At 39.6% G+C, this 25,814-nt stretch overlaps 1 protein-coding gene and 1 non-coding gene across 2 annotated transcripts in view; one reads left to right on the forward strand and one right to left on the reverse strand.

Moving 5' to 3' along the window:
- Nucleotides 1-3,229: 3,229 nt before the first annotated feature.
- TBPL2 (TATA-box binding protein like 2) overlaps nt 3,230-25,814 on the forward strand; it is a 31,195-nt gene continuing 8,610 nt past the window's right edge. The window contains exons 1-7 of the mRNA XM_043921068.1: nt 3,230-3,249; nt 7,106-7,382; nt 10,328-10,785; nt 11,373-11,460; nt 13,422-13,513; nt 16,582-16,749; nt 23,719-23,813. Of these exons, the coding sequence (XP_043777003.1) occupies nt 3,230-3,249; nt 7,106-7,382; nt 10,328-10,785; nt 11,373-11,460; nt 13,422-13,513; nt 16,582-16,749; nt 23,719-23,813 (1,198 nt within the window). The remainder of the gene's footprint in view (nt 3,250-7,105; nt 7,383-10,327; nt 10,786-11,372; nt 11,461-13,421; nt 13,514-16,581; nt 16,750-23,718; nt 23,814-25,814) is intronic.
- TRNAS-GCU lies at nt 8,877-8,958 on the reverse strand. The gene has a single exon. It is a non-coding gene; the product is annotated as a tRNA-Ser (tRNA).

The following is a 25,814-nucleotide window of genomic DNA, read 5'->3' on the forward strand; positions in this document are numbered from 1 at the left end:
GGACCACCAGGGAAGTCCAAATAAAAAGATACTGAAGGGGCCTTAAGGCAGAGCCTGGAAACAGTAAAATATCAGTAAGTGTTGTTATTATTATTATCTTTATTGTGGCGGATTTTATCACTTTCCCTAATATTGCAAGTTCCTTAAAGACAGACATCTCTGTATCCTCCATGGCATCTAAGAAGTGTCTTGCACAGAGTAAAGAATATTGGGGGAAAATGATAGATAAGTTGCCTTGAAATAAAACAGTCATCACAGAGACATATTTGGAAATGTTGTGAAGGGGTGAGTGCTCTGTCCAGCCCCCTATCAGCAGTGAAGTGCTCAAGTCTTCCCCAAAGGTGGGGAGTCTCTTCTTGGCCACTCCCAGGACCTTGCTGCCAACAGCTACTCCCTGTGACTTACAAGAAGCACAACGGGGAGATTTGTCGCTCGGTGGCCCTTCTGAGTAAGCATAGCACATCCAAGGAGAATTCATTTTCATAAAAAGCATCATCTGTGGATTTGTCATCATGGTAATTATATTTTATCATTCTCATTGTACCTCTTAGCATTGATGTGACTCTGAAATAGAAGGGAAAAAAGGGGGTGGGGAGGGGCTGGCTCCTGGTTTAAGGGAAAAGTGACTCAGTAGCCCTAAGCAGCCTCTTCAGAACTGGGTAGGTGTGCTGACTCATCTCCCAAAGGCTGCTCCCCTCAAGGGCCTCTCGGGAATGTGGAAACCTTCACTGCCCTGCTGGTTCTTTCAGCACACGATACTCTCCCCAATGTGATCTCATGTGCTATTTCTAAAGGGTCAAGGCTCCTGAGAAATGGTGCTTTTCTTTTGTTTTAGAATACTCTAAAGTTTTCTAAAAGATGTTCACCATTAGACGTGAGGGCTGGCAGTCACTGCCACTTGGCTGCAGATAATATTCCTGGTAACCCTACCATCATTGACTGGGCACTTAGTAAGCGCCAGGCACTGTGTTCTACTGATTATTGCTTGTAATCCTCACCACAAATCTAAGAGAAACCTGTGATTAGCTCCATTTCACAGGGGAGAAACTTCAGGCTTATAGATAATAAATAACACCTACAATCACAATCCTTGTGCGTGATGAAACTAAGATTCCAACTGGATCTAACTGCCAAGTTCAGACTCTTAACCACCGAACACTACTACCTCCTAATATGCATCCACATATTCCTCTCTTCCAAGCAGAGAACAAAAACAATCTTCTTGCATTTCCCAGGTTAAAAATACTGAGGCAGACCCTTCACAGATGGGTAAACAGCTGCAATCTCAGAAGTTTACCTGATTTCGCATAAGAAATATAAACACATTTTAAGTTTCCTGAGAATGCGTATCAGAATTAAAATTTTAAATGTTAATTTTGGAGGCAGGAAAGATAGTGTTGGAGAGTCATTCCCAACTTGCCTCTAATTATACAGCATGCAAGCACAGGCATGTGCAAAGATTCATATTTTAGCAAGGTGTGTACAAAGCGTAGTTGAAAGAGAAGACAGAAGCGGAAACCCTTATACATATTTTCCCAAGCAGATGCTGGAAAACCTGATCTGCTGTGCCTGATAGGGCAGGTAGAGCAGACTTCTGCCATCAGGTTTCCCTGGATGTATTCAGTTTGGGAAATGATAAAGCAACTCCATCCTGTCCAGAATCAGTACTGATAGATACGGTTTCGTTTCCATGTAACAACTGCCGAAACTATGCTCATACATAACACTTGCTACCTATAGGCTTTTGAAAGTAATGTATTCTTTATTGTAGAAACTCCCTAATGGTACAAGTAGAAAGAAAATAATGAGGATGAATCAAAAAGAGAAGAGAACTTGTGAAATTTTAACTTTTTCATTTTACAAGAAATTGAGCCATTTTTCTGCGAAAATTATAACACAGCAAGTCTTCTTTTCATGCTGAGCACAGTGCCAACTGAGGAGGAAAGCAGTGGCATTATCAGGGAGGCACTGTGGCGTGGTCACCAGGCAAGATTTGCCCTGGACTAAGAGTGGTGAGCCAAGGCTGTGGTTACTAAGAAGGGTATTTGTGACTGTGCTTCAGAGCCTCCTCGGTTAAGTCCTAACCCAGGCTTCTTCCCAGATGCTGACTTTTATGCTCCAAATCCACTGAAAAGGGAAAGGATGAGTTATTGCAGGATATTTTTATTTCAAATAATTACTGAAAGGAAGAGAATTCATCAAATTTTGATCTATACAAGACCTTCAAGCACTGCTCAAACCCACCTACCTCTTCTTGTGTATAAAATCCCTGTCAGGGGCACTGACATTTCAATGCAGAGATTCATCATAATGAATGTCCAGGGCTCCCCAAAAGAAAGAGAAGGCTGCACCCAGCAAAACTGGCACCAGGTTAAAAAACGTTCTCTCCTAACATGGCCTCAAGAAACCTAATGACTTTGCAAACTCTCGTTTCTCAGATTATTCCTAAGCAGCAAAATTGCCCCTCACTTCTACACCTATCAAGGTGGTATGAACGTAGATTACTCTAAAGCACTTTCAGTTGCTTTAGCCACTGAAAAAATTGAATCCCCTTGTATAATTATGTAAAAATATATTTGCACTGATTGGTACAGTGACAAATCCTAATTCTTCTTTTTTGGCCATACCCTGCAGTTTGCAGGATCTTAGCTCCCTGACCAGGGACTGAACCTGCACCCTTGCCCCTGGCAGTGAAAGCTTGTCCTAACCACTGGGTGGACAGGGAATTCCCTAATTCTAGTTAGCAATATTTTTGGAAGTACCCCCTGGTCTTTTGAGCACTGAATAATATTCACTTTTTATTTTAACATCTAGGGGTGCAAGGACTCCTTTGTATTCTGTCTCCAAAAGCTGTTTGCTCCCCAAACAAGGAGTTCCTTCCTGGAGAGGAAAGAGCACCCTCTAGGAAACACCTAGAAACAGTGTTTCCTAAAGTTTCATCAACAGTGAAATTCCATCTCCATTCTGCAGCAAGCAATGTGATTGCCTTTTAGCAGCTAAGGCCCAGCACTTAGGGCCTACAAGATTTACAAGGGCCAATAAAATTGTTTGAGAGCTGAGAAAAATCCATTGGCTCCAAAGTCTTTTAAATTCAAAATTGAAACTAGCACATTAGATTAAATGTTTACAAAATGTGACATATCAACTAATCACAGCAATTCAACTATTAAATAGTTACATATAAATTACATTTAATGTGAGATGTGGGTTCTTTTTAATATTTTCTACGATGAGGGACAACCTCTTAAAGTAAGAGTTAAAAGCCTATTTTTCACAGAGTTGACCTCTCTTAAAGAGTCTTCATGATCATTGACACGGTCCATCTAAGTCTTGGTGTTACTCTCCTTTTTTTTCCTTAATATATATATATGATCGAAGTATAGTTGACTTACAATGTTTCAGGTTTGGCATTACTCTCTTAAAGACATTAAAAACAATACTTCATGCAAAGTGCTTGGTAAAAGTTTACACATTCTCCCATTTAACTCATTTCATCTTTACAATAGTAAATTACGAAATAATGAATTAAAACGCTTGGATACAGTGGGCTTTTTGTACACCGCCCCATTTTTTTTTCGAAATACAAAATATTACAAATTCTGAACTACAAAACAGACAAAAAAGCTTCAGAATAAAAACAGATTAACAAGCACAGCGCAAATGAAAACAAACTACTAATCTGAAATGGCGTATGTAGACTATCTTGATGGGGGAACAATACATAGCATGTGGCTTCAGAGTTACATATTCTGAATAGGAGCTGAGTGACCTGGAACAAGTTACTTAACCACTCTGTGCCTCAGTATCCTCAACTGTAAAATGATAAAAGAGTATTAGGTAAAGAATCACGTGCAATGCAGGAGATCTGGGTTCGTTCCCTAGGTCAGGAAGATCCCCTGGAGAAGGGAATGGCTACCCACTCCAGTATCCTTCCCTGGAGAACTCCATGGACAGAGGAGCCTGGCGGGCTACAGTCCATGGAGTCACAGAGTCTGACACTACTGAGCGAACACGTTCACTTTACCTCACAGAGTTATTGTGATGTTTGAGTTCATAGATATGAAATACTTAGAATATAGCTTGGCCCGTCGTAAGAGGTAACAAATGCCAGCAATCAGTTATTATTTAGCAAAACCATACCAATCTTTGATTCTCAAAAATAAAACAATTTAAGATATTGAATAAATTAACTCTTACCATAGCTGAAAACATCTACAAAAACAGTCATTCATCTTTTATTTTGAAACTCTATTTGAAAATAACTTCAAACTCAGAATTATTAACATTTTATTCATTCACCTTATCATTTGCCCAGCAGATCACTGCAAATCTGTGTCCCTACTTCTTATTCATAACTTATGATGTATGTGTTTTCTTTTGATGTGCAACAAATCACAAGTTTGGTGGTTCAAAACCATACCTTTTTATAAGATCACATAAATCTGTTTATAAGATTCTGACCTTTTATAAGGTCAGAAGTCTGAGCACAGCATGACCAGACTCTCTGCTCAGAGCTTACATGACTGAAATGAAGGTCATGGCTAGGCTGAGTTTCTTTCAGGGACTCCTTTCTCTGTTGCCTGTCAAATTTAGATCCTTGAAGCTGTAGGACTGAGGTCTCCATTTCTTTGCTGGTGTCAAGTGTGGGCCACTCTCAGCTCCTCCAAGTCACCCACCCTCTCTGCAACGTGACCCCATCCATCTCCAAAGCAGCAATGGAGAATCTCCCTCATGACAATCGTTCTCAAGTTTTGGATCTTTCTCCCAAGAAAGGGCCCAGGTCCTTATAAGCCCTCGCCTGATGAGTTGATTAGGTCAGTCTCACTCAGGATAATGTCTCTCTTTCTTAAAGTTAACTGGTTTGGGACCTCAATTAAGCCTGCAAAACCCCTTTACAGCAGCACCTGGATTATTGTTTGAATAACTGGGAGAAGGTGGAAATTTGGGGGATCATCTCAGGATTCCACCTACCACATATGATGAGATACTTTATAAGCATGTATTTTAGCCTGCTAGGGCTGCCACAGCAGAATATCACAGACAGAATGGCTTAAACAACAAAAATTTATTTATTTTTTTTACAGTTCTGGAGGCTGAAAGTCCCAGATCAAGGAGTCAGAAGGTCTGGTTTTTCCTGAGGCCCTTCTCCGTGGCTTGAAGATGGCCACCTTCTTACTGTGTCCTCACAGGGTCTGATGTCTCTCTCTTTCTCCTTTTAAGGACACAAGTTACACAGATTAGGTTTCTAGCATATGAATTTGGGGGGAAGGGGCAAGACACAATTTGGTCCTTATCTGTCTAATAACAAAACTAAGAGCTAATATTTGAGCTATTTGAGCTACTAAACAGGTATTATGCTAAACATTTTTGATAAGCATCTTATTAAATATAAATTATTAGATTAAATAATGCATTAGTATAACTATTATATAAAATCCCAGCTTTGTCAAAATATATCCTATATTCTTGATTAGAAATTGTATCTGATTTTTAGAGTTCTCTGTCTCTACTATATTACATTCTGAGGACAGTGTTTCATTCACTGATCAAATTTTACTGATTACCTATGAGCTTGGTTCAAAGGCACAAAGATGGGAGTAATTAACAATCCTCCTCTCAGAGAGCATAGGCTAGAATGGGGACATGCATGTCTCCATTTTGAAATATCTCATATTAAGAGTTTCAATTGTATTTATAGACCCATTCTGCACATGTAAGTTCTTATGAAAGCTGAGGCAATAAAAATTAAAATAATAATTTCAAGAAAGAGGAAAATCTTCTGGTTATTTGGTTTTACATTACCTTCCTGAACTGCATCAACCCTAACTGTGGACTTCCCAGGTGGCACAAATGGTAAAGAACCAGCCTGCCAATGCAGGGGATATAAGAGACGTGATATAATCACCAATCCCTGGGTGGGGAAGATCCCCTGGAGAAGGACATGGCAACCCACTCCAGTAAGGTTGCCTGGAGAATTCCATGGACGGAGGAGCCTGGTGGGCTACAGTCCATGGGGTTGCACAGAGTCAGACACGACTGCAGAGGCTTAGCGCTGCACAAACCTAACTGCACAGCAACATGTTCTTTTATATGTGGCTTTAGACTGAATTTTCTGAAATTGAAAAAAAGCCAGCTGGGATTTGAAAGTGAGGAGTGATTATAACACAAAAGTCCAACACTTGACTGGGTGAAAGTGCCTAAAATTCCACTCAAATTACTCAAGAAAAAAAAAATTCTGTTAATAAAAAGCTTTTTCTTACTGCCCAACCCATTTCATGCTGCTAACACTGAACTCCAAAAATCACTGCAGATGGTGACTGCAGCCATGAAATTAAAAGACGCTTGCTCCTTGGAAGAAAAGCTATGACAAATCAAGACAGTGTATTAAAAAGCAGAGACATTATTTTGCTGACAAGGGTCCACATAGTCAAAGCTATGATTTTTCCAGTAGTCATGTACAGATGTGACAGTTGGACCATAAAGAAGGCTGAGCGCCAAAGAAATGATACTTTCGAATTGTGGTGCTGGAGGAGATTTTTTGAGAGTCCCTTGGACGGCAAGAAGGTCAAACCAATCAATCCTAAAGGAAATCAACTCTGAATATTCAATGGAAAGACTGATGCTGAAGGTCCAATACTTTGGCCACCTGATACAAAGAACTGACTCATTGGAAAAGACCCTGATGCTGGGAAAGATTGAGGACAGGAGGAGAAGGGGTGGGGGACGCGGAGACAGAGGATGAGATGCTCAGATAGCATCACCGACTCAGAGGACATGTGTTTGAGTAAACTCTGGGAGATTGTGAAGGACAGGGAAGCCTGGCGTGCTGCCGTCCATGGGCTCCCAAAGAGTCAGACACGACTTAGTGACTGAACAACACTGAGACCTTTCCGCCTACAGAAGGCAAAGGCAGCATTTGCAGGTGGAAGGAGCTCTCCAGATTGGTAGGCCCATTGCCTCTCAGTTGTGGGCCGAGTGCAATGATTACACTCAGGCAAGAATAGTCTTCCCGCCCCAGCCCTCCTTCCCCAGCAAGGTAAGGGATTCATGGGCCGGGTGCTGAGCTCTGCAACCCCCTCCCTGGTTCATCATCCGTTCCCTCCAGCCTTCTACGGGAGCGTGGGCTAGGCGGACCCCGCGAGGCCCCCTGCCCGGCCCCTGGTCCCCTGCTCCCAGCCCGGCCCAGGCCCCGCCTCGCCACGAGCAGCCGCGGGCCAATAAATGGCTTCTGGGCCCCACACGCCTGGCCAGCTCAGCCACAGCTCTATTCGCGCTGGCTCTTCCCCCTATTCCCAACCCCTCAACTCCCACCAGTGAGCCCTCCACCCATGGAGGAGGAGAAGATGTACCTGGAGCTCTACTTGGACCAGTGCTCTGCCCAGGTGAGCCTGGAAGCCGCTGCCACTGTCCCAGAGTCAGGGCCCACGTCCCGCGCACCCAGGAGTCTGCCTTTATTTTATCTCTAGTAAAACTCCTAGCGACCCTAGGAGGTGGGCTTCATTATCCCCACCGCTCAGTTGAAAAACCAGAAGGTTGGAGAGATGAATTAACTTACTAAAGGTTGCTGGTCCAGTGTGGATACAAATTGGAGACACCTGTGGCTTCTTTCAGTTTGTGATTCTTACATTTTGAGTTTTTGCTTTTTAATCTAAAAACTGTAGAACACAGAGGAAGGAGTCCTCAAAAAGAAAAACAAGGGACTTCCCTGTTGGTTCAGTGGTTAAAACTCTTAGGGCCCTGGGTTTCCATCACCGCTAAGGAAATTAAGATCATGTGGCCGAGCCAAAAACAAGTGAAAAAGCAAGAGAGCAACTTGTAGAGGGGGTGGTGGTGGTTGGGGGGTGATTAAATAGACCAGTGATTAGCAGTGAAGTAGAAATAGTGAAGTCCCACAGCATTTAACATTGCAAAGGAGAGCCCAAGCTGGGAAGATTCCGTGAAAGATGAGTTAACGGCTCTGTAAAGACAGTTTAACAAAAAGCTTCTTCAGGTATAAGGCTATACTGTGTATACTTAGGGAATACTCTGTAAGCTTATTCTCTAAGTGTGTCCCTATAAGTAAACTCAGACAGGAGGCTGTCAGGGTTCCACTGACATAAAACATCCCTCTTCAATATCTCGTTGCCATTGCCTCAAATTCCTTGTTGAAGTTCAGTTCTTTGGGTGGGAGTTTTGCTTTCTGCTAAAATGCCACAATGGGAAAAAGGAGGGGAGTCACCGATGTTGCAGACATTAGTGCTTTAGTGTAAATCGGCTGATGGAATCTTTCTGGCTAGAACAGAAGAGGCCACGGAAACAATGGAGAGGAATCTGGGCCGCTGTCCCCACCTCACTTTCCCTAGGGCCCACCTGTGGGGTGGGGGTGGAGGGAGATAGGGGCTAATAACATAATTCAAAATGAAATAAGGTCAAATCTTATTTTAAGAGAATAACTGCATTCTTCTAAGTGTTTTTGTCTAACATTTAGTCACCGCTGCCATCTGCTGGACTTGTGGTAACAGCACTATCAATAGGATCTGAAAGTGAAAGAGTAAAAGTGAAAGTTGCTCAGTCCTGCTGACTCTTTGCGACCCCATGGCCTATACAGTCCATGGAATTCTCTAGGCCAGGAAACTGGAGTGGGCAGCCTTTCCCTTCTCCAGGGGATCTTCCCAGCCCAGGGATCGAACCCAGGTCTACCCACATTGCAGGCAGATTCTTTACCAGCTGAGCCACAAGGGAAGCCCAAGAATATTGGAGTGGGTAGCCTATCCCTTTTCCGGCAGATCTTCACCCAGGAATCAAACCAGGGTTTCTTGCTTTGCAGGCGGATTCTTTACAACTGAGCTATCAGGGAAGCCCCATAAAATGCAAAGAGGGCCACAGAAGCCACAGGCCGACGAGGATGGGATTCGAACCCACGTGTGCAGAGCACAATGGATTAGCAGTCCATCGCCTTAACCACTCGGCCACCTCGTCCCAGTAGGATCTAGCCAGACTTCTTATGGGCTTCCCTGGTGGCTCAGATGGTAAAGAATCTGACTATAATGCAGGAGACCCAGGTTCCATCACTGGGTTGAGAAGACACTCTGGAGGAGGGCATGTCAATCCACTTCAGTATCCTTGCCTGGAGAATCCCATGGACAGAGGAGTCTGGTGGGCTGCAGTCTATAGGTTCTCACAGAGTCAGACACAACTAAAGTGACTTAGTACACAGCACACACAGATTATATATATATATATACATATATATGTATATATATATTCTTCCCATGTGGCACAGTGGTAAAGAATATGAGTTCCATCTCCGGGTCAGGAAGATCCCCTGGAGTAGGAAATGGCAACCCACTCCAGTACTCTTGCCTGGAAAATTCTATGGACAGAAGAGCCTGGCGGGCTACAGTCTATAGGGTTGCGAAGAGCCGGACACGACTGAGCACACACTTATAGCCAGACATATTAGCTGAGATAACTGTCATGGAGAAGACACAGCACGAGGCATTCATGACTGTTCAATTGTTAGAAGTAAGACCTCCTGACAGGTGAGGTTATCCTGCCAGCTAGTGGTCAAAATATAGAATCCAGGCATGCAACTTGGGTGACGTGGGTGGTAATGCGTACCAACAATTTTTTTCCATAACAAAGGCCATGAGTTTTATATTAGCTGTTTCCCTCAGTTGCATACCTCATTCCCTCGGTTGATGATAATGGAAGTTGATCAGCCTTCCCTGGGCTGGAAATACAATACATTGATTTAAACCAGTCTTTCCATTTAAATTTCAATAACTTTCCCCCTATGCACATAAATGGAATGATTTCTTATCTCTCCTTTGACTAGAAGGAATAAAGATGAGTCCTTTGTGGAGGCTTGATTAGCACTCAAGGCTGTATCCTCAGCTTCCTTCATTTACTGCTCTTCTCTTTAAAATATGATTTTAAAACTCAAAAAAAAAAAAAAAACACCTTTAAGTCAACTTAAGTTTATAATCAACTTAGGGAGTACAGAAAAATCTGTACTTTTCAAAATACAGATTTAAAGCATGATTGCCAACTTACCTGAATTACAGAAGTGGATTTACAGTAGTAACTTACTACAAATCTAACCAAAGAAAAATGTTTTATGAAACATGCCTTTTCTGTATTTTAAGATACACTTTCCTGTTTTCAGGAAGTGTGTTGTAACCCTAGAGTAGAACTTTAAGGAGACTTTGTGGAAAGGGCAGGGTGTGAATATAAACTATCTGAACAGCCTCCTCCTGAACACACTGCCTGCCAGCCAAGGGGGCATCCTTTGGGTGTGACATGATGTTCTGTCTGTTGTGTTTTGTCTCTTCTGGGAATGGCCTAGGATGCCCTTACCCCATCCAGATCACCCCTGCTGAGCCCAGCTGTGCCTTATGATGTGGACATGCTTACTTCATCCAATCCAGAGACTGCGTTTAATCCCCAGCTTGAAGAAGTCACAGAAACATCTGGCAGTTTCTCAGCTGTGGATCTGAGCTTCTTACTGGATGAGCTCTCCCAAGAAAAGAAAGACCAGACTGTCATTAGGAGCAAGCATGAAATTGAAGAAAACTGTAGAACTCAAAGTCAGCAAACTAGGTTGCCCTTACCCAGCCAGCTGGACACTGGCCTGGCCTTAGACAGCAGCAGTGGGTCAAGTTCCCATTCACATCTGCACCCTGCTGATGGTAACTCAGCCCAGCCCTCTCCTGAGAAACCACACTCCTTGCCTCTGGCGTCCATAACTCCTATGACACCAATGGCCCCTATTTCAGAATGTTCTGGAATTGTGCCTCAACTACAGTAAGTTGCTATTGTTTTAAATGAGTAATGCTTCTGAGTATAGATTTTGCATTCTTGAATGGGATCATAATAGTGTAGGGAAGAGAATTTCAGATCTCAGTATCCTTTGTTTTATCAGCTCTTAATGGACTTGGTTTTAGACTGTTTACCTGAAAAATGAGCACTAACTCTTGATCTCCTAAGCGGGAGTTGAGGGTTAGTCTGCATATTCCTGAAGGATTGTATTATTTACACTAAAGCACTTTAGTTGTTGTAAATTGTGGTTGGAGTTGGAATAACACAAAGGATTAAAAAAACGTAAAACTGAATTTGATTTGCAAGTTGATTTGATGTTGTGCTTTCTGTTTTGAGGCTTTTTGAAAAAGATCTAAAACTTAATTTTAGTCAGTCATGAAATTTTAGAAAAAGCTATTTTAGTCCTTTAGGATTTTTACAACATACTAAGGACTGTGTAACTATATATTTCACATTTAGAATAATTCTCCCCCTAGGAAGTCACCTAAACCTATAAAATGAGGAAATTCATAGGTTTTTATTATTTTTTACTTTTTAAATCTGATATAACTTAGGTTGAATTATTTCTTTAGGAACATAGTTTCCACTGTAAACCTGGCCTGTAAATTGGATCTGAAGAAAATAGCTTTGCATGCAAAAAATGCAGAATATAACCCAAAGGTAAGATTTCTCAGTAATTTTTTCAATAATTAGGTTCTATGTAGATGTTCTTTCCTTCATAGGATCATGATACTGACTCATTCATTTGTTAATTTTTTTTCATTTATTTTTATTAGTTGGAGGCTAATTACTTTACAATATTGTAGTGGTTTTTGTCATACATTGACATGAATCAGCCATGGATTTACATGTATTCCCCATCCTGATCCCCCCTCCCACCTCCCTCTCTACCCGATCCCTCTGGGTCTTCCCAGTGCACCAGGCCTGAGCACTTGTCTCATGCATCCAACCTGGGCTGGTGATCTGTTTCACCCTATTTTTAAGAAAGAAAAAATGTTTGGTGAAAGACTTTTGGCAACTTGAAAGTTTAGTTGCCTCATTCTCTGTTTTGAACTTATAAAAATAATCTCATTTTCCATGTTGAATACTTATTAAGCAGTTCTAAACATTAAGAGCTTTTCCTTGTTATTCAGAAAAACCTTTCAGTATGACTGTTTTCAGCCTGACTATGGAAATGCTAACTTTCTTACAATGTCATCATATTCATGGAAATAATTTTTTCTAATTGTTGTCCCGTTTAGCTGACACATGTATTTTTTCACTTATAGTTTCTATTACCTGGGAAATCTCAATTGTATAAAGTGCAAAATTGAAGTGTATGATTCTGGCTTTAATAAAATCTATTTTATTAAATTCTATCTTATCTATTAAAATCAAAGTTTAATAAAATCTATTCTTTTTTGTGTCTTTCCAAGGCCAGGCATCCCATTTTCAGTGGTCTGTTTACCTAGGATTTGTTAATTCAATCAACATTAAATGATTAGTTAAATTACTTAGTACCAAGATGAGTAAGGCCTGGTGCCTACTGGGGAAAAGTTCACTGCCTTGGGTAGTGGAGGATTTAAGGAGTTAGATGAGAAAGGCCATATTAGTCAGAACCCAGAGGACCTTGCCAACATCAACTATTTATGGATAAAGTCTTTGTTTTTCCTGTTGTGGTAGTAGTGCTATTGACATCTGAATTTAAATATTACCTGAATATTACCTAGTGCAACAAAGCCTTCCTATTTATCTTTTGTGTTGCTGGCTATTATGAGGACAGAAACCCATTGAGGGGCTAGGACTTTTAAGGATGTAGCTATGATTAACTACACAATTGAGCAATCAACATTTTGAGCCTATTTTATTCTCTACTGTCTTCAGCTCTCCTCTCAATTTGGTGCATAGGATTTGTCCATACTTAGACTTGACAGATGGAAAAATTCTGGTTTGGCATTTCAGATGTCTTAAGAATTTAACAAAATGAATATGAGGTGAGAGTGCCACTTTTTAGTAAACACCTGGAAAACATTAATAGGCCTCGGTCAGTTGTGTGTAGTGCTGACTGAGGGTTCTTTTTATTGCCGGCACTTCAAATGCAATAAGACCTGTAAAGCTTTAGCATAGGGTCTGAAACATAACAGGTACTCAAATTTTACCTTTACTATTACTATTCTTACCTTTTAGAATCATGTACATTTTAGAACCATGATCATTTTCTTAACCTTAAGGTAGGAGAATAGACCCAGACATTTTTTAGTTTTCCCACTAAATTTCAATTTATTCAACACTTTCCATGTCCAGCTCACTCTTGCAACTGGAATAGTGCTAACCCTTCAGTTCAGTTCAGTTGCTCAGTCACGTCTGACTCTGCAACCCCATGGATTGTAGCATGCCAGGCTTGCCTGTCCATCACCAACTCCCGGAGCTTATTCAAACTCAGGTCCATCGAGTCAGTGATGCCATCCAACCATCTCATCCTCTGTCGTCCGCTTCTCCTCCTACCTTCAATCTTTCCCAGCGTCAGAGTTTCTTCTAATGAGTCAGTTCTTTGCATCAGATGGCCAAAGTATTGGAGTTTCAGCTTCAGCAGGTGTTAACCCCTAGTGGAGGTTAATTGTTCTTTTGGCTTCTGTCTTTAGAGGTTTGCCGCTGTCATAATGAGGATCCGAGAGCCCAGGACTACAGCCCTCATATTTAGCTCTGGGAAAATGGTCTGCACAGGAGCCAAAAGGTAAGAGGAACCACCCTCCTCCAAAACCAGACAAACAATTCAGCATGTGAAACAAGGAAGGATGGCATTAACATTCTAAAACACATAGTAGATGCACAATACTTTGCTGAAGAGTTAAATTCATGAAATGCGAAGTTAGGGGTTAAAAACATTCAGCCTCATAATACTGACATATCCCACTTTACAGTCTCCCATCGTGAAGGGGACTTCACTAGGCTATTACAACTTGTTTCTAAGGTAATATTTAAAATGAAAAAAGAAAAGCTATAGTAGTAGTAAAGCCTGTTATAAATCTGGGGAAGTGGTTCTTGTGTATTTTCCTCATTGCAGGCAGATACATGGATAGAACTTTTCAAAGGAGGGAAATTAGACATTTCTTGCCCATTAGCTTGAGCATTCACTCAGGAGGGATCTCTTAAAAGGCTTCTCTTTCCTGGATCTCACGCCGAGGTAGCCCTGTGCTGATGGAGTCCCTCTAGGTGTTAGTAGATGAGTAGTAAATTGTCCTCCTGAAAGGGTGTACCAATTTTCTTCAATGAACACTGAGTGTTAATATTCTTTATATTTGCCCAATTTATTGGCAAAAGTTGCTTTGTTTTAATTATGTTTCTTTTTATTTACTAGTGAGACTAAATTTTCATAAGGATATAAAAAAGTATCTTTTGCCCAATATTCTATGGAGATATTTATCTTTTGGTATTTAAGTATTTTTGCCATTTTGTACTATAAGTATTTCTCCCATATTAATGTTAGTGATTTTTTTGTTTTTTTTATACACAATTTAATTTTGTGTGTTTATGGTTAGTCTATCCAATCTTTCTCTTTATGGCTTCAGTGTTTGGCTTCACGCTTAGGATGGCATTCCCCACATGTAAGTATTGATCTCCATGTGTTTTTCTTGTTTCTTTCATGTCTTGCTTTGTATTGAAGAGAGGAAATTAATGTTTTGATTCATCTAGAGCCTTCTCTGGGTGAAGGAAATGTTCTTTATCTGTACTGTCCAGTGTTTTAGCCTCTCGTCACATGTGGCTACTGAGAACTTGAAATATGGTTAATACCACAGAGAAATTGAACTTTTTTATTTTGTTTTAAAATTAACACAAATTTAAATAGCCACACGTAACTGGTAGCCACCATATTGGGCACAGCAAGTCTAGAATTTCATTTCAACATTTTCAAATGGCCAGTTAATGTCCCAATACATTTATCAAAGAATCCATTTTATCTATTTCTCCCCCACCTGTTTTTGCATGTTCTTTACCTGTGTCCAAGTAAGTTTCTGGACTTTCTCTTCTGTTGATCTGTGTATCCTCTGATCTAGAAATTTCCATTTTGAAGTCATTTTTGGACAGCTCTGCAAAGATGTTCATTTCAGCATTGTTCAAAATGGGAGCAGAGGGAACAAATATCTAGGAAGATAGTTTTGATTCAATCAAAAATAAAATTATTTAGCCACATGTAGTATTAGTAGTCACATATTGAGGTTGTTAAGTTTTGGATTGAGAGTTGTGAAAGTTTGGTTAGTATAAGGGATATAGAATTATCTCCAAAAATGTATCCCAGTGCAGTTTCTTTAGTTGTAATAACCAGAGTTTACAGAGTGAGGGATACCTGTCTTTTCACAGAAAAGTGCAGAAGGGCTAAATTTATCAGTGGTAATCACCACTGGTGTTAAAATTTCAAGGTTCCTAACCTAGTTTCGAGTGTTTGTACAAGAACATATATGTAAACTTTAACTGTTAGTTGTTTGAATGGGAATTTCTGTGTGATACAAGAAACTATAGGGCTATGAAAATTCTTGAAATTTGACCTTATAAATATTAGCACTGTAGGAAATGTAATGGGTCAGTTAGGTGAAATATATTTTTTAAAAATGGGAGCCACTTATTTCACTTCTGCTATGGGGACATGGCCCTGCTAGGGACATTTCAGGAGTTGGAAAAGGATGTGGAGAATCAACATGAAGTGAGGTGATGTGAAAATAGGACCATGGTGTGAGAGATCTAGAATAGAAGGAAGCTCTCCCAGTCCCTTTGGTCCAGGCAAGTAAATTCAATCTGGCTTTTCTTTAATGTGCTTTCTGATTTTCAACTTAAGGATAGGGATAAAGCATAACAGAGGGTAGAATTTGTAGGTTTTACTTACCAGGGCTTGGCCCTGTTTGGCAACCCCTGCTACTCATTGTTTTTATTTTGGTAGTGACTGTAGTGACCACTGAAAGAAAAAGCCCCAAATCTCAGGATTTCACATTCTCTGCCATAGATTTAAGGACAGAGCTGGACAAATAGTTAGAAGAACATAGCCACACAGTTGGGTGAATTTATTTCTTTCTCATTTTGAGCATGAGTTGAATGACAGTTGTGTAAGAAAGTCTAAACAAAACTGGACAGATTTTTAGGTATTTTTATGACTCTCTTTATAAGTATATAACTTGCCCCATAAAGATCCAAGTCCTGACATCCTATCTATACCACTCAGATGGCTCATATCTTACTTTTTTTCATGTTGACATTTTTTGTATGCACGTGTCCTTATTTTTGCTGCTGCTGTTTTCATCTAAATGGCACACACTTTTAGACCACATGGATGCTTCTAGCACCTTAATGAGCACCACAGTCACTGCTGGGCTTGTTACAACATAGATTGCTGGGCCCCACCCAGAGCTGAGGTAGGACCTAGGACTTGGCATTTCTAGCAAGTTCTCAGGTGACCATACTGCTGCTGACCTGAAGATACCTTTTGAGAACCGGTGGAAATTGTTAATTTTATCTAATAGCACTTAAAACAAGTAAAAGAAAAAAATTGTATGTAAAAGATGGCTAGGAAGACACAAATGTGTTTGTGATTCAGTTCAACAACTGTCCATTGTACCAAACCCTTTTCTAGGTGCTAGGGACAGTAGTAGGGGAGGTGGGTCCTTCTCCTCAAAGTCTGCAGCTTCCTTGTATACAGTGAATGATAAACATGGTACAGATGCTAAAAATAAAATCAGAGAAGTGTCTGAATATAGCCCAACTTGTCAGCAGTCACAGTGATTAAGACATCTTTAATGTCTTGCCCCTCCCCAGCGAAGAGCAGTCTCGACTTGCAGCAAGAAAATACGCTCGTGTGGTGCAGAAGCTGGGCTTTCCTGCCAGATTCCTCGATTTTACAATTCAGAACATGGTTGGAAGCTGTGATGTGAGATTTCCTATCAGTCTGGAAGGTTTGGTGCTAACCCATCAGCAGTTCAGTAGGTATGATTGTGTAGCTTCACTTTGAGTTTACCAAAATATTAAAATTCTATTTGGGTTGCTTATATAATATATCTTTCAGAGAAAGTGTACATTATTTTTAAGCCACAATGAGTGAAAGGGTGAAGTTGCTGTACCTAAGTCCTCATCGGTTACCATATGTGTCTAATCTTCTGAAATGGTGGTTCTCAAAACTAAATCGCATAGCTATCACCTGGATGGCTTATCAACACACATTCCCGCCTGGGCTGCAGTCCCCAGAGATTCTGCTTGACTCTGCATTTCTAACAAGCTCACAGGTGATGCCATTGCAGCTAGCCAGAGGCCCACACGTTGAGACTCACTGATGTATAGATTTCTAAAAAAAAGTCACACCTGGCTGGGGGCAGTGGCAATGGCAGGAAGAGAAAGGGTATGATACAGACTAGGTAAGTAGGAAGGGCTCACAGCCAGTGAGGGGAAAAGGGGCTGGAGAGATTTTAAAATAATATTATAATAATAATGAATGGCTGTAGCATATTTTATGAAGGCAATCCTATCTAGTTTTTGTCCTACTGAGTTTGAGAGTTTTCTTTTCCTATGTGTGGCTGTAGCACCCACCACAGCTTCTTTCATGGATTCATATTTCCTGGGGAGTATCTCTAGCCTGCTTGGCTTCTTCAAACGAAACTTCCCATCTCAACAGCAAATGCTCCTCCTCCAGCTGCTTCTGTGCTTCTCACAGCCTGCTCAGGCCCTCAGAAAGTGGTGATGGAGGGTGACCGACAAACACTAAATCCCACCACCCCTTAGGCCAGGGCACTTGAACTGGCTTAGCATCACAGATGTTCTTAAATTCTTGTGATCTAACTTGAACTGAAGTCCTTTCACTCTGCTTTTCCTTCCCTTTGCCTTTGAGCAATCATTCTGTTTAATAATAGAGAGGGATCATAGAGCTGTGTTTTCTTTAACGTTTGTTAATTCTCCATTGAGATATGACCTAAACTGAAGTTAAAAACTGCCTTGTTTTTCCCTAACTTTCAAAAAATTTTTGTTCATTCTAAGATTTAGCTTTTATGATACTCTTTAAGCAATATCTTGACCTTGATTGTATTTTCATTTTTTCCTCTGCCTCAATTTTTTCAGCATATGTTTATTAAGTGCCTATGAGGTACCCTTTGACTTCACTGAGAAGCATCCCATGGAAGATGTATTGCCTCTTTATGTGTCCTTTTCTTCCTTCAATCTTGGAATGACTCATAGATTCATAGTAAAAGCTTCATTTTTAAGAGTCTCTGAACACATACTCTATCTTATCTTCTAGATCCTCAACCTTGGACCTCCTGTCTATCTTTCTCTGAGACAGTTTTTAATGAACATGTGAAAGATGTCTGCCCAATTTTGAGGTACATGTCTGTATTAGTCTTGGCATTCCCCTTTCTAGCCACTTAGGGCTCTGAAATGATGTGTGCAATTCCTCCCAAATTTCATTTCTTTTTCACCAAGATTGTCGTCTTTGTAGGTCAAATTTAAATCTGGAGTGGGAGTGCCCCCTTGTCAGTACTTCTACCTCTGAAAAATGAAACTGCAGAAGGGCAAAACGAGAATTCATCTGATGCACTGCTTTTAGTCACTTGGAGTGGATCCATCACTGTTTCCCCCTCCTCATGAGCCACTTTAGTGATCTCACTCATCTTTTTTTTTTTTCTATTTCTGCTTTATTTATTTATTTATTTATTCATTTATTTTTATTAGTTGGAGGCTAATTACTTTACAATATTGTAGTGGTTTTTGCCATACATTGACATGAATCAGCCATGAATTTACATGTGTTCCCCATCCCGATCCCCCCTCCCGCCTCCCTCCCCATCCCATCCCTCTGGGTCTTCCCAGTGCACCAGCCCTGAGCACTTGTCTCATGCATCCAACCTGGGCTGGTGATCTGTTTCACTCTTGATAGTATACTTGTTTCAATGTTATTCTCTCAGAACATCCCACCCTCGCCTTCTCCCACAGAGTCCCAAAGTCTGTTCTGTACATCTGTGTCTCTTTCTGTTTTGCATATTGGGTTATCGTTACCATCTTTTTAAATTCCATATATATGTGTTAGTATACTGTATTGGTCTTTATATTTCTGGCTTACTTCACTCTGTATAATGGGCTCCAGTTTCATCCACCTCATTAGAACTGATTCAAATGAATTCTTTTTAATGACTGAGTAATATTCCATTGTGTATATGTACCATATCTTCCTTATCCATTCGTCTGCTGATGGGCATCTAGGTTGCTTCCATGTCCTGGCTATTATAAACAGTGCTGCGATGAACACTGGGGTGCACGTGTCTCTTTCAGATCTGGTTTCCTCAGTGTGTATGCCCAGGAGTGGTATTGCTGGGTCATATGGCAGTTCTATTTCCAGTTTTTTAAGGAATCTCCACACTGTTCTCACACTCCACACTCACTCATCTTTTTAAAAAATTTGGCCAGATACTCTCACAGATATCTCTTTCCAGTCTCACTTTTGCCTCCCCCAAAATGCCCTCCATCCTTAGCTTATGGATTACAACTCCAGTGTGTATTTGTGACATTGGGGCATTAAAATACCTTTTTCTCAGCAGATTTGTATCTTTAAAATGAAGACTTTCTTTAATTGCCTGTAACCCTGTGGGGGAACCATGGCAATATATCACTTATAATTGTCAAGTCAAGTTTGCTTTATGTTAAAACTTCAAGTTCATTTAATTCCCCTGATTCTACAAATATGTATATCAGCATCTGATAATATGCGTCTCACTTGTTACTGGGTACCTTCTCCATCAGTCTTTCTTTTTTTTTTTTTTTTCTCCATCAGTCTTTCTATGCCATAATTGTTTTCCACTTTCCCTGAGCAATTTTTTTCCCTTCCGTTCAGTTTTTATTGGGTTGGCCCAAAAGTTTGTTCCATCTCATGGACAAATCCGAACGAAATTTTTGGCCAATCCAATAAATGCAGCCCTGGGCCCTTGCAGTTATGGAACCACTATTTAAAAAGGAAAACAGAGAAACCAAAGACAATAATGAAATGTAACTATGAAGGTGTAACTGTGAAGGTGAACACCTCTTGGCGTGTTTTGGTACCATCAATTAGGATACTTAATGTAACTGGGGAAGGGCTGAAGATAAGGAAGACTTCTTAAGGCAAGTGACATTTAAACTGAGATTTGAATGAGCAGGTTTGGTCCAAGAGATTGGCAGCTATTTGTTGTTTTCAATCTTCATGAAATGTTCTCCATCTCTCACCAAAACCTCTTTTCTTTCTGTCTCAGTCTTCTTTTGAAATGAAGTAGAGAGTAAATAAAATGAAGTAAATCTCTAGTTGGGAGTTCATCATGCTAGTACCTTAAAATCCTGGTTCTGAAGCTAAAAACAGTTCACCATGATTTACATACCGAAGACTTTTTTTGTATATATATGTATGTATCTGTTTTTTATTGAGGTACAGTTGATTTACAATATTAGTTTCAGATGTACAACATAGTGATTCAAATTTTTATAGATTATACATTTAATATTATTATAAAATATTGGCTATATTCCCTGTACTGTGTAATATATCCATGTAGCTTATTTCTTTTTAAATGATAGCAATTTGCACCTCTCAATCTCTTCTTTCTTCTTCTCCCTTCTCTCTCTCCCCACTGGTAACCAATAGTTCGGTCTCTGTATCTGTGATTCTGTTCTTTTTTGTTACATTCACTAGTTTGTTGTATTTTTTAGATTCCATGTATAAATGACATCATACAGTATTTGTCTTTGCCTTATTTCACTTAGCATAATACCCTCCAAGTCCATACATGTTGTCGCAAATGGCAAAATTTTATTCTTTTTTGTGGCTGGGTAGTATTCCACTGTGTATATATATCACATCATCTTTATCCATTCATCTGTTGATGGACACTTACATTGTTGCCATACCTTGCCTATTGTAAATAATGCTGCTCTGAACTTTGGGGTGTATGTATCTTTCTGAATGTTTTCATTTTCTCTGGATATATACCCAGGAGTGGAACTGCTGAATCATATGGTAGTTTTATTTTTAATTTTTTAGAATGTATTTATTTTATTGCATTGGGTCTTAGTTGAAGCACACAGGCTCTTCTGTGCATCACTTGGGATCTTTCATGCAGCCCATGGACTCTCTAGTTGTATCACTTGGACCCAGTAGTTGCTGCTCACTGGTTTAATTGCTCTGCAGCATATAGGATCTTAGGTCCCTGACTGGAGATAGAACCCTCTTCCCCTGCATTGCAAGGCAGATACTTAACCACTGAACCACCAGGAAAGGCCCTAGTCAATTTATGATTTAAGGTAATTATTGATACGTATGTTCTTACCTGGGGCTTCCCTGGTGGCTCAGATGGTAAAGTGTCTGCCTGCAATCCAGGAAACCCAGGTTCAATCCCTGGGTGAGGAAAACCCCCTGGAGAAGGAAATGGCAACCCACTCCAGTACTCTTGCCTGGAAAATCCCATGGTCGGAGGAGCCTGATAGGTTACAGTCCATGGGGTTGCAAAGAGTCGGACAGGACTGAGCAACTTCACTTTCACTTTCATGTTCTTACTGCCAGTTTTTTAGTTGCTTGGGGGGTTGTTTTTGTAGGTCTTTCTGTTCCTTTCTTCCTTTTGTTCTCTTCCCTTCTGATTTGATGACTATCCTTAATGTTATGTTTGGATTTCTTTCTCTCTTTTTTTTTAAATTTCATTTTTAGCTGTGCTGGGTCTTCATTACTATGTGCAGGCTTTATGTAGCTGTGGCAATCTAGAAGCTATTCTCCAGTTGCAGTGTGCATTCTTCTCATGGGCCGTGGCTTCTGTTGTTGCAGAGCCGGGGTTCTAGGGCATGAGTTCCGTAGTCGTGGTACACGGACTTAGTTGCTCGAGGCATGTGGGAACCTCCCAGACCAGGGATCAAACCGGTGTTCCTTGCATTAGCAGGCAGATTCCCAGCCACTGGACCACCAGGAAAGCCCTTTCTCTTTGTGTATATGTATTATTAGATTGTTGGTCTGTTGGTCTGTGGTTACCATAAATGAAGTTTATATATAGTAATCTGTATGTGTGTGTGTGTGTGTGTATACACATAATTAAGTTGCTGATCTCTTAAGTTCAAAGGCATTTTAAGAAACCTGAATATTTACTCCCCACCCCATGATTACTGTTTTTGATATCATTCTTTTTCTTTTTTGAATTCCCTAACTGCTTATTGTAGATATAGATGATTTTACTCCTTTTGTCTTTTAACTTTCCTGCTAGCTTTGTTATTTACTACCTTTACTGTGCATTATTGGCCTTTACCTGAGCTTTTTCCTTCTCTAATTTTCACATTTCTAGTTGTAGCTTTTTCTTTTTCACGAAGAGAGGTCCATTTAACTTTTTTACTTTTTTTTTAATGTTGGTTTGGTGGTGCTGATTTCTCAGCTTTTGCTTGTCTACAAAATTTTTGCTCTGTCCATCAAATCTGAATGACAGCCTTGCTTGGTAGTGTATTCTTTGTTGTAGGTATTTCCCTTTCATCCTTTTAAATACATTGTGCAAATGGCTTCTGGCCTTCAGAGTTTCTGCTGAAAAGTCAGCTGTGATAGCCTTATGATAGTTCCATTGTATGTAAATTGTTGATTTTCCCTTGCTGCCTTTGATATTCTGTCTTTATCTTTAATTTTTTCCATCTTAATTACAACATGTCTTGGTGTGGTCTTCTTTGGATGGATGCTGTTTGGAACTGTCTGTGCTTCCTGGACCTGGATGTGTTTCCTTTCCCGGGTTAGGGACATTTCCAGGTATTTACATACCAAAGACTTTTATTTGCTCTTTTCCCTTTTAGTGTCTTCAGATTTGGTTGGAAAATCAAATGAAAACATTTCTTCTCTGCCCTTAGTCTTCACTTTCTTGACTCGAACTTCATAGTTCCCATAGAAGTTTTTCAGGGCTCCAGCTAGTATCATTGTCTCCCCAGTGTTTGGAAGTGATTTGTGGGCAGAAGTCCTGACAGGCTTTCTGCAGGAAATAGAGTGATGTCCCAGGAAGACATGACTACATATAACGACCTCCATATACTTCAGATGGTACCCTCACCACCGTCATGCATCTCTCTGGTGCCAATAAGAGGTCATAGCCATTGCAGAATGGAATGGAGTTTTTCTGTGTGATCTGGATCCACTCTTTAAGAGCAAAAACTTTTTTTTTTTTGGCTGCACCATACAGCTTAAGGGATCTTATTCCCCCAGCCAGGAATTGAATCTGTGTCCTCAGTAGTGAAAGTGCAGAGTCCTACCACTGGACCACTAGGGAATTCCCCATGTATATTATAGTGTTCAATTTCCTAGATTTTTTTCTTTCTCTTCTATCCCCATTAGCCATTGTTTTGAGAATATTTTCATTTCATCAACATCCTCTTAACTACTGACATCTTTTTTGTAGGCTCCTCAAGCCTTTCTAGGAAGGAGTGAGTTACTATGTATAGAAGCAAATTCTGAATTTGTAAAACTTGGTATGATTTAGTATACGGTATCTGTCCAAAGACAAAATATTCTAGTAATGTTTCTAGGTTCTATCTACTAAAAATGTTAACTTTAGCAGTTTATAAATATTTCCACAATGTGCTCATTATTGTGGAACTTGGAAACTTTAAAAAATGTGTTTATATATTGCTATTGATAGACTTTTTTGGAAAGATAGAGAACATTTAAGAAGATCTTAATATATTAAACCTGATGCTCTAAGTTTCCTTAATTTCTAAAAGCTTAGGATGTCTGCACTTGGAAAAATATTATGACTAAAAGTGAATTCTGTCACTGACTGCCACAGAAATTACCTAGGACACTCAAGACTACTTTTGTCAAGATGGCCAAAAGGTTTTTGGTAAAATGGCTTTTGAAAACTGCTTTTGTGTACTGGGTCTCAAATAAAGTAGTTGAATAGTGCTATTTTTTAACTTCTTTCTTTTGTATCTTAACAGTTATGAACCTGAACTGTTTCCTGGCCTTATTTATAGAATGGTGAAACCACGAATTGTGTTGCTTATCTTTGTATCTGGAAAAGTTGTGTTGACAGGTAAGTTCTAAGATTCTGACTTTCATAAAATTCAACAGCTTTGTGTATGCTTTGCGTATGCTTTGTTTTACCTTTTAAATAGCTTTGTTCGCTGTCATACTGCATTTCTTGGTATTATAGAATACCTGGAAAAAAATGAAAAGCAAAATGAAAAATAACATCATACATTGGTCCCTATAGTTAAACAATATAACTTTTTCCATGTTTTTATGTCATTTTGATATATATATATATACATATATATGTATTCATTTATGTGTCTGTTCAGTCGCTCAATTGTGTCCAATTCTTTGTGACCCCATGGACTGTAGTCCACCAGCCTTCTCTGTCCATGGAATTTTCCAGGCAAGAATACTGAAGTTTATAGCTATTTCCTACTCCAGGGATATTCATCTTTACATCCTATCTTTTGAATACCATTATAACATATGTAGCTTAACTCACTGTTACAAATTCTTAATGAAGGCTTTCAATGTCCGAACAATGTTCCTACAAAGGGGTCAACAAATCTTTTTCTGCAAAGAGCTAAATACTAAATTCTTTAGGTTTTGTGGGCAGTAGAGTCTCTGTCACAACTGAGCCTTGTTTTATTGTGAAAGTAGCTGTGAACACCACATAAAGAAAAAGGCTCTGAAGTGTGAATTTAATGCAATTCATTTGATTTATACATATCAAGTAATTTTCTTCTTTTTTCCCCCAACCATTTCAGTATAAAAATCACTCTTAGCTCACAGACTACACAGAACCAGGTAGCAGGCTAGGTTTGACCAGCAGACCTAAGTTTCCCAACCTCTGTTCTAACATGTTACTGCATCAGACTGATTCCTCCCTTGTCAGGTTATGCTTTTTCTTTGTTTGTTGCTTATTAATGGGACAAAAGTTTGGCTATTTTTATGTGCAGGGAATCATTTTATTAGTGTAAATGCTCATAAGGGGAATATTTGTCTAAAGACAGACCATTTTAAAGCTTCTTAGTACAAATTATTTTACGAAATTGTTTTGCAAAGGGTTATACAATGCAGTTTTTCTATAGCATACATTGCTGCCAGCAATGTATCTGAATATCTTTTACAAACTCTCAGCAACATTCAAAACAGTAAGTTATAAAAGAAAACTCTAACTGTGTAAGTGAAAGGGATCTCACTGGTAATCAGAAATAGAAATTGATCGCTTTTTAGCATAGTAAATAGCATTTCAACTTTTTAAAATAGCGTGTATGTAACTTACTGCTTTTTGTCTACTTTTTATTAGCTTTCCCCCTCTAAGGGTTTGTGTGAGTTCACCTTAGTATTGAAAATAATTACTCTTCATTTTATTTGTGATTTTTTCCAGTTTGACTTATTTTTACATAAAGGTTTTTAAAATTCTTGAGGTAAACGGTTGAGGCTCTTTTCCATACCATTCTACTGAAGTTTGCTGGTTTTGCCTTATTTTGTCTGACTTTTTACACATTTTACTCTCTGGGACCAGGATGAATACCCGGTTTACATGGCATGAGCCAAATTGACTATTCCCCCAAATAGCTAGCCAGCCAACCTAAAACTACATATTCTTCTCATTATTAATTTGTGATGACTTCTTTTTGGCCTTTATTTTAAAATATGGGTCTGGTCTCCAGTTCCACCTTTACTCCTGAATTATACTATGATAATCCTACTGTATTATACTATACTGTGGTTATGAATGTGCATTAATCCTAGTGAGCTCTATATCTGATAGGCCAGTTTCCCATCATTGCTTCTTTTTGTATTAGCTCCCCTCAAGTATTTATTCTTCCAAATAAACTTTAAAATTTAATAATATCTTGCCCCATCTAAAACCAATTGAGATTTCTGCATTAGCTGAATTAATTTGAGAAACATCCATAAAGTTATCACTCAGCATCCAAAAACATGGAGTGTCTGTTATTAAATCTTTAGAATGCCCAGTAAGTGTTACAGTTTTTCTGTCAGAAATAATGTGTCTTCAAAATGGGGAAAGCTTGTTTAGAATTCAAGAACC

Source organism: Cervus elaphus, chromosome 12, assembly GCF_910594005.1.
Source record: "Cervus elaphus chromosome 12, mCerEla1.1, whole genome shotgun sequence".
Taxonomy (NCBI): Eukaryota; Metazoa; Chordata; class Mammalia; order Artiodactyla; family Cervidae; genus Cervus; species Cervus elaphus.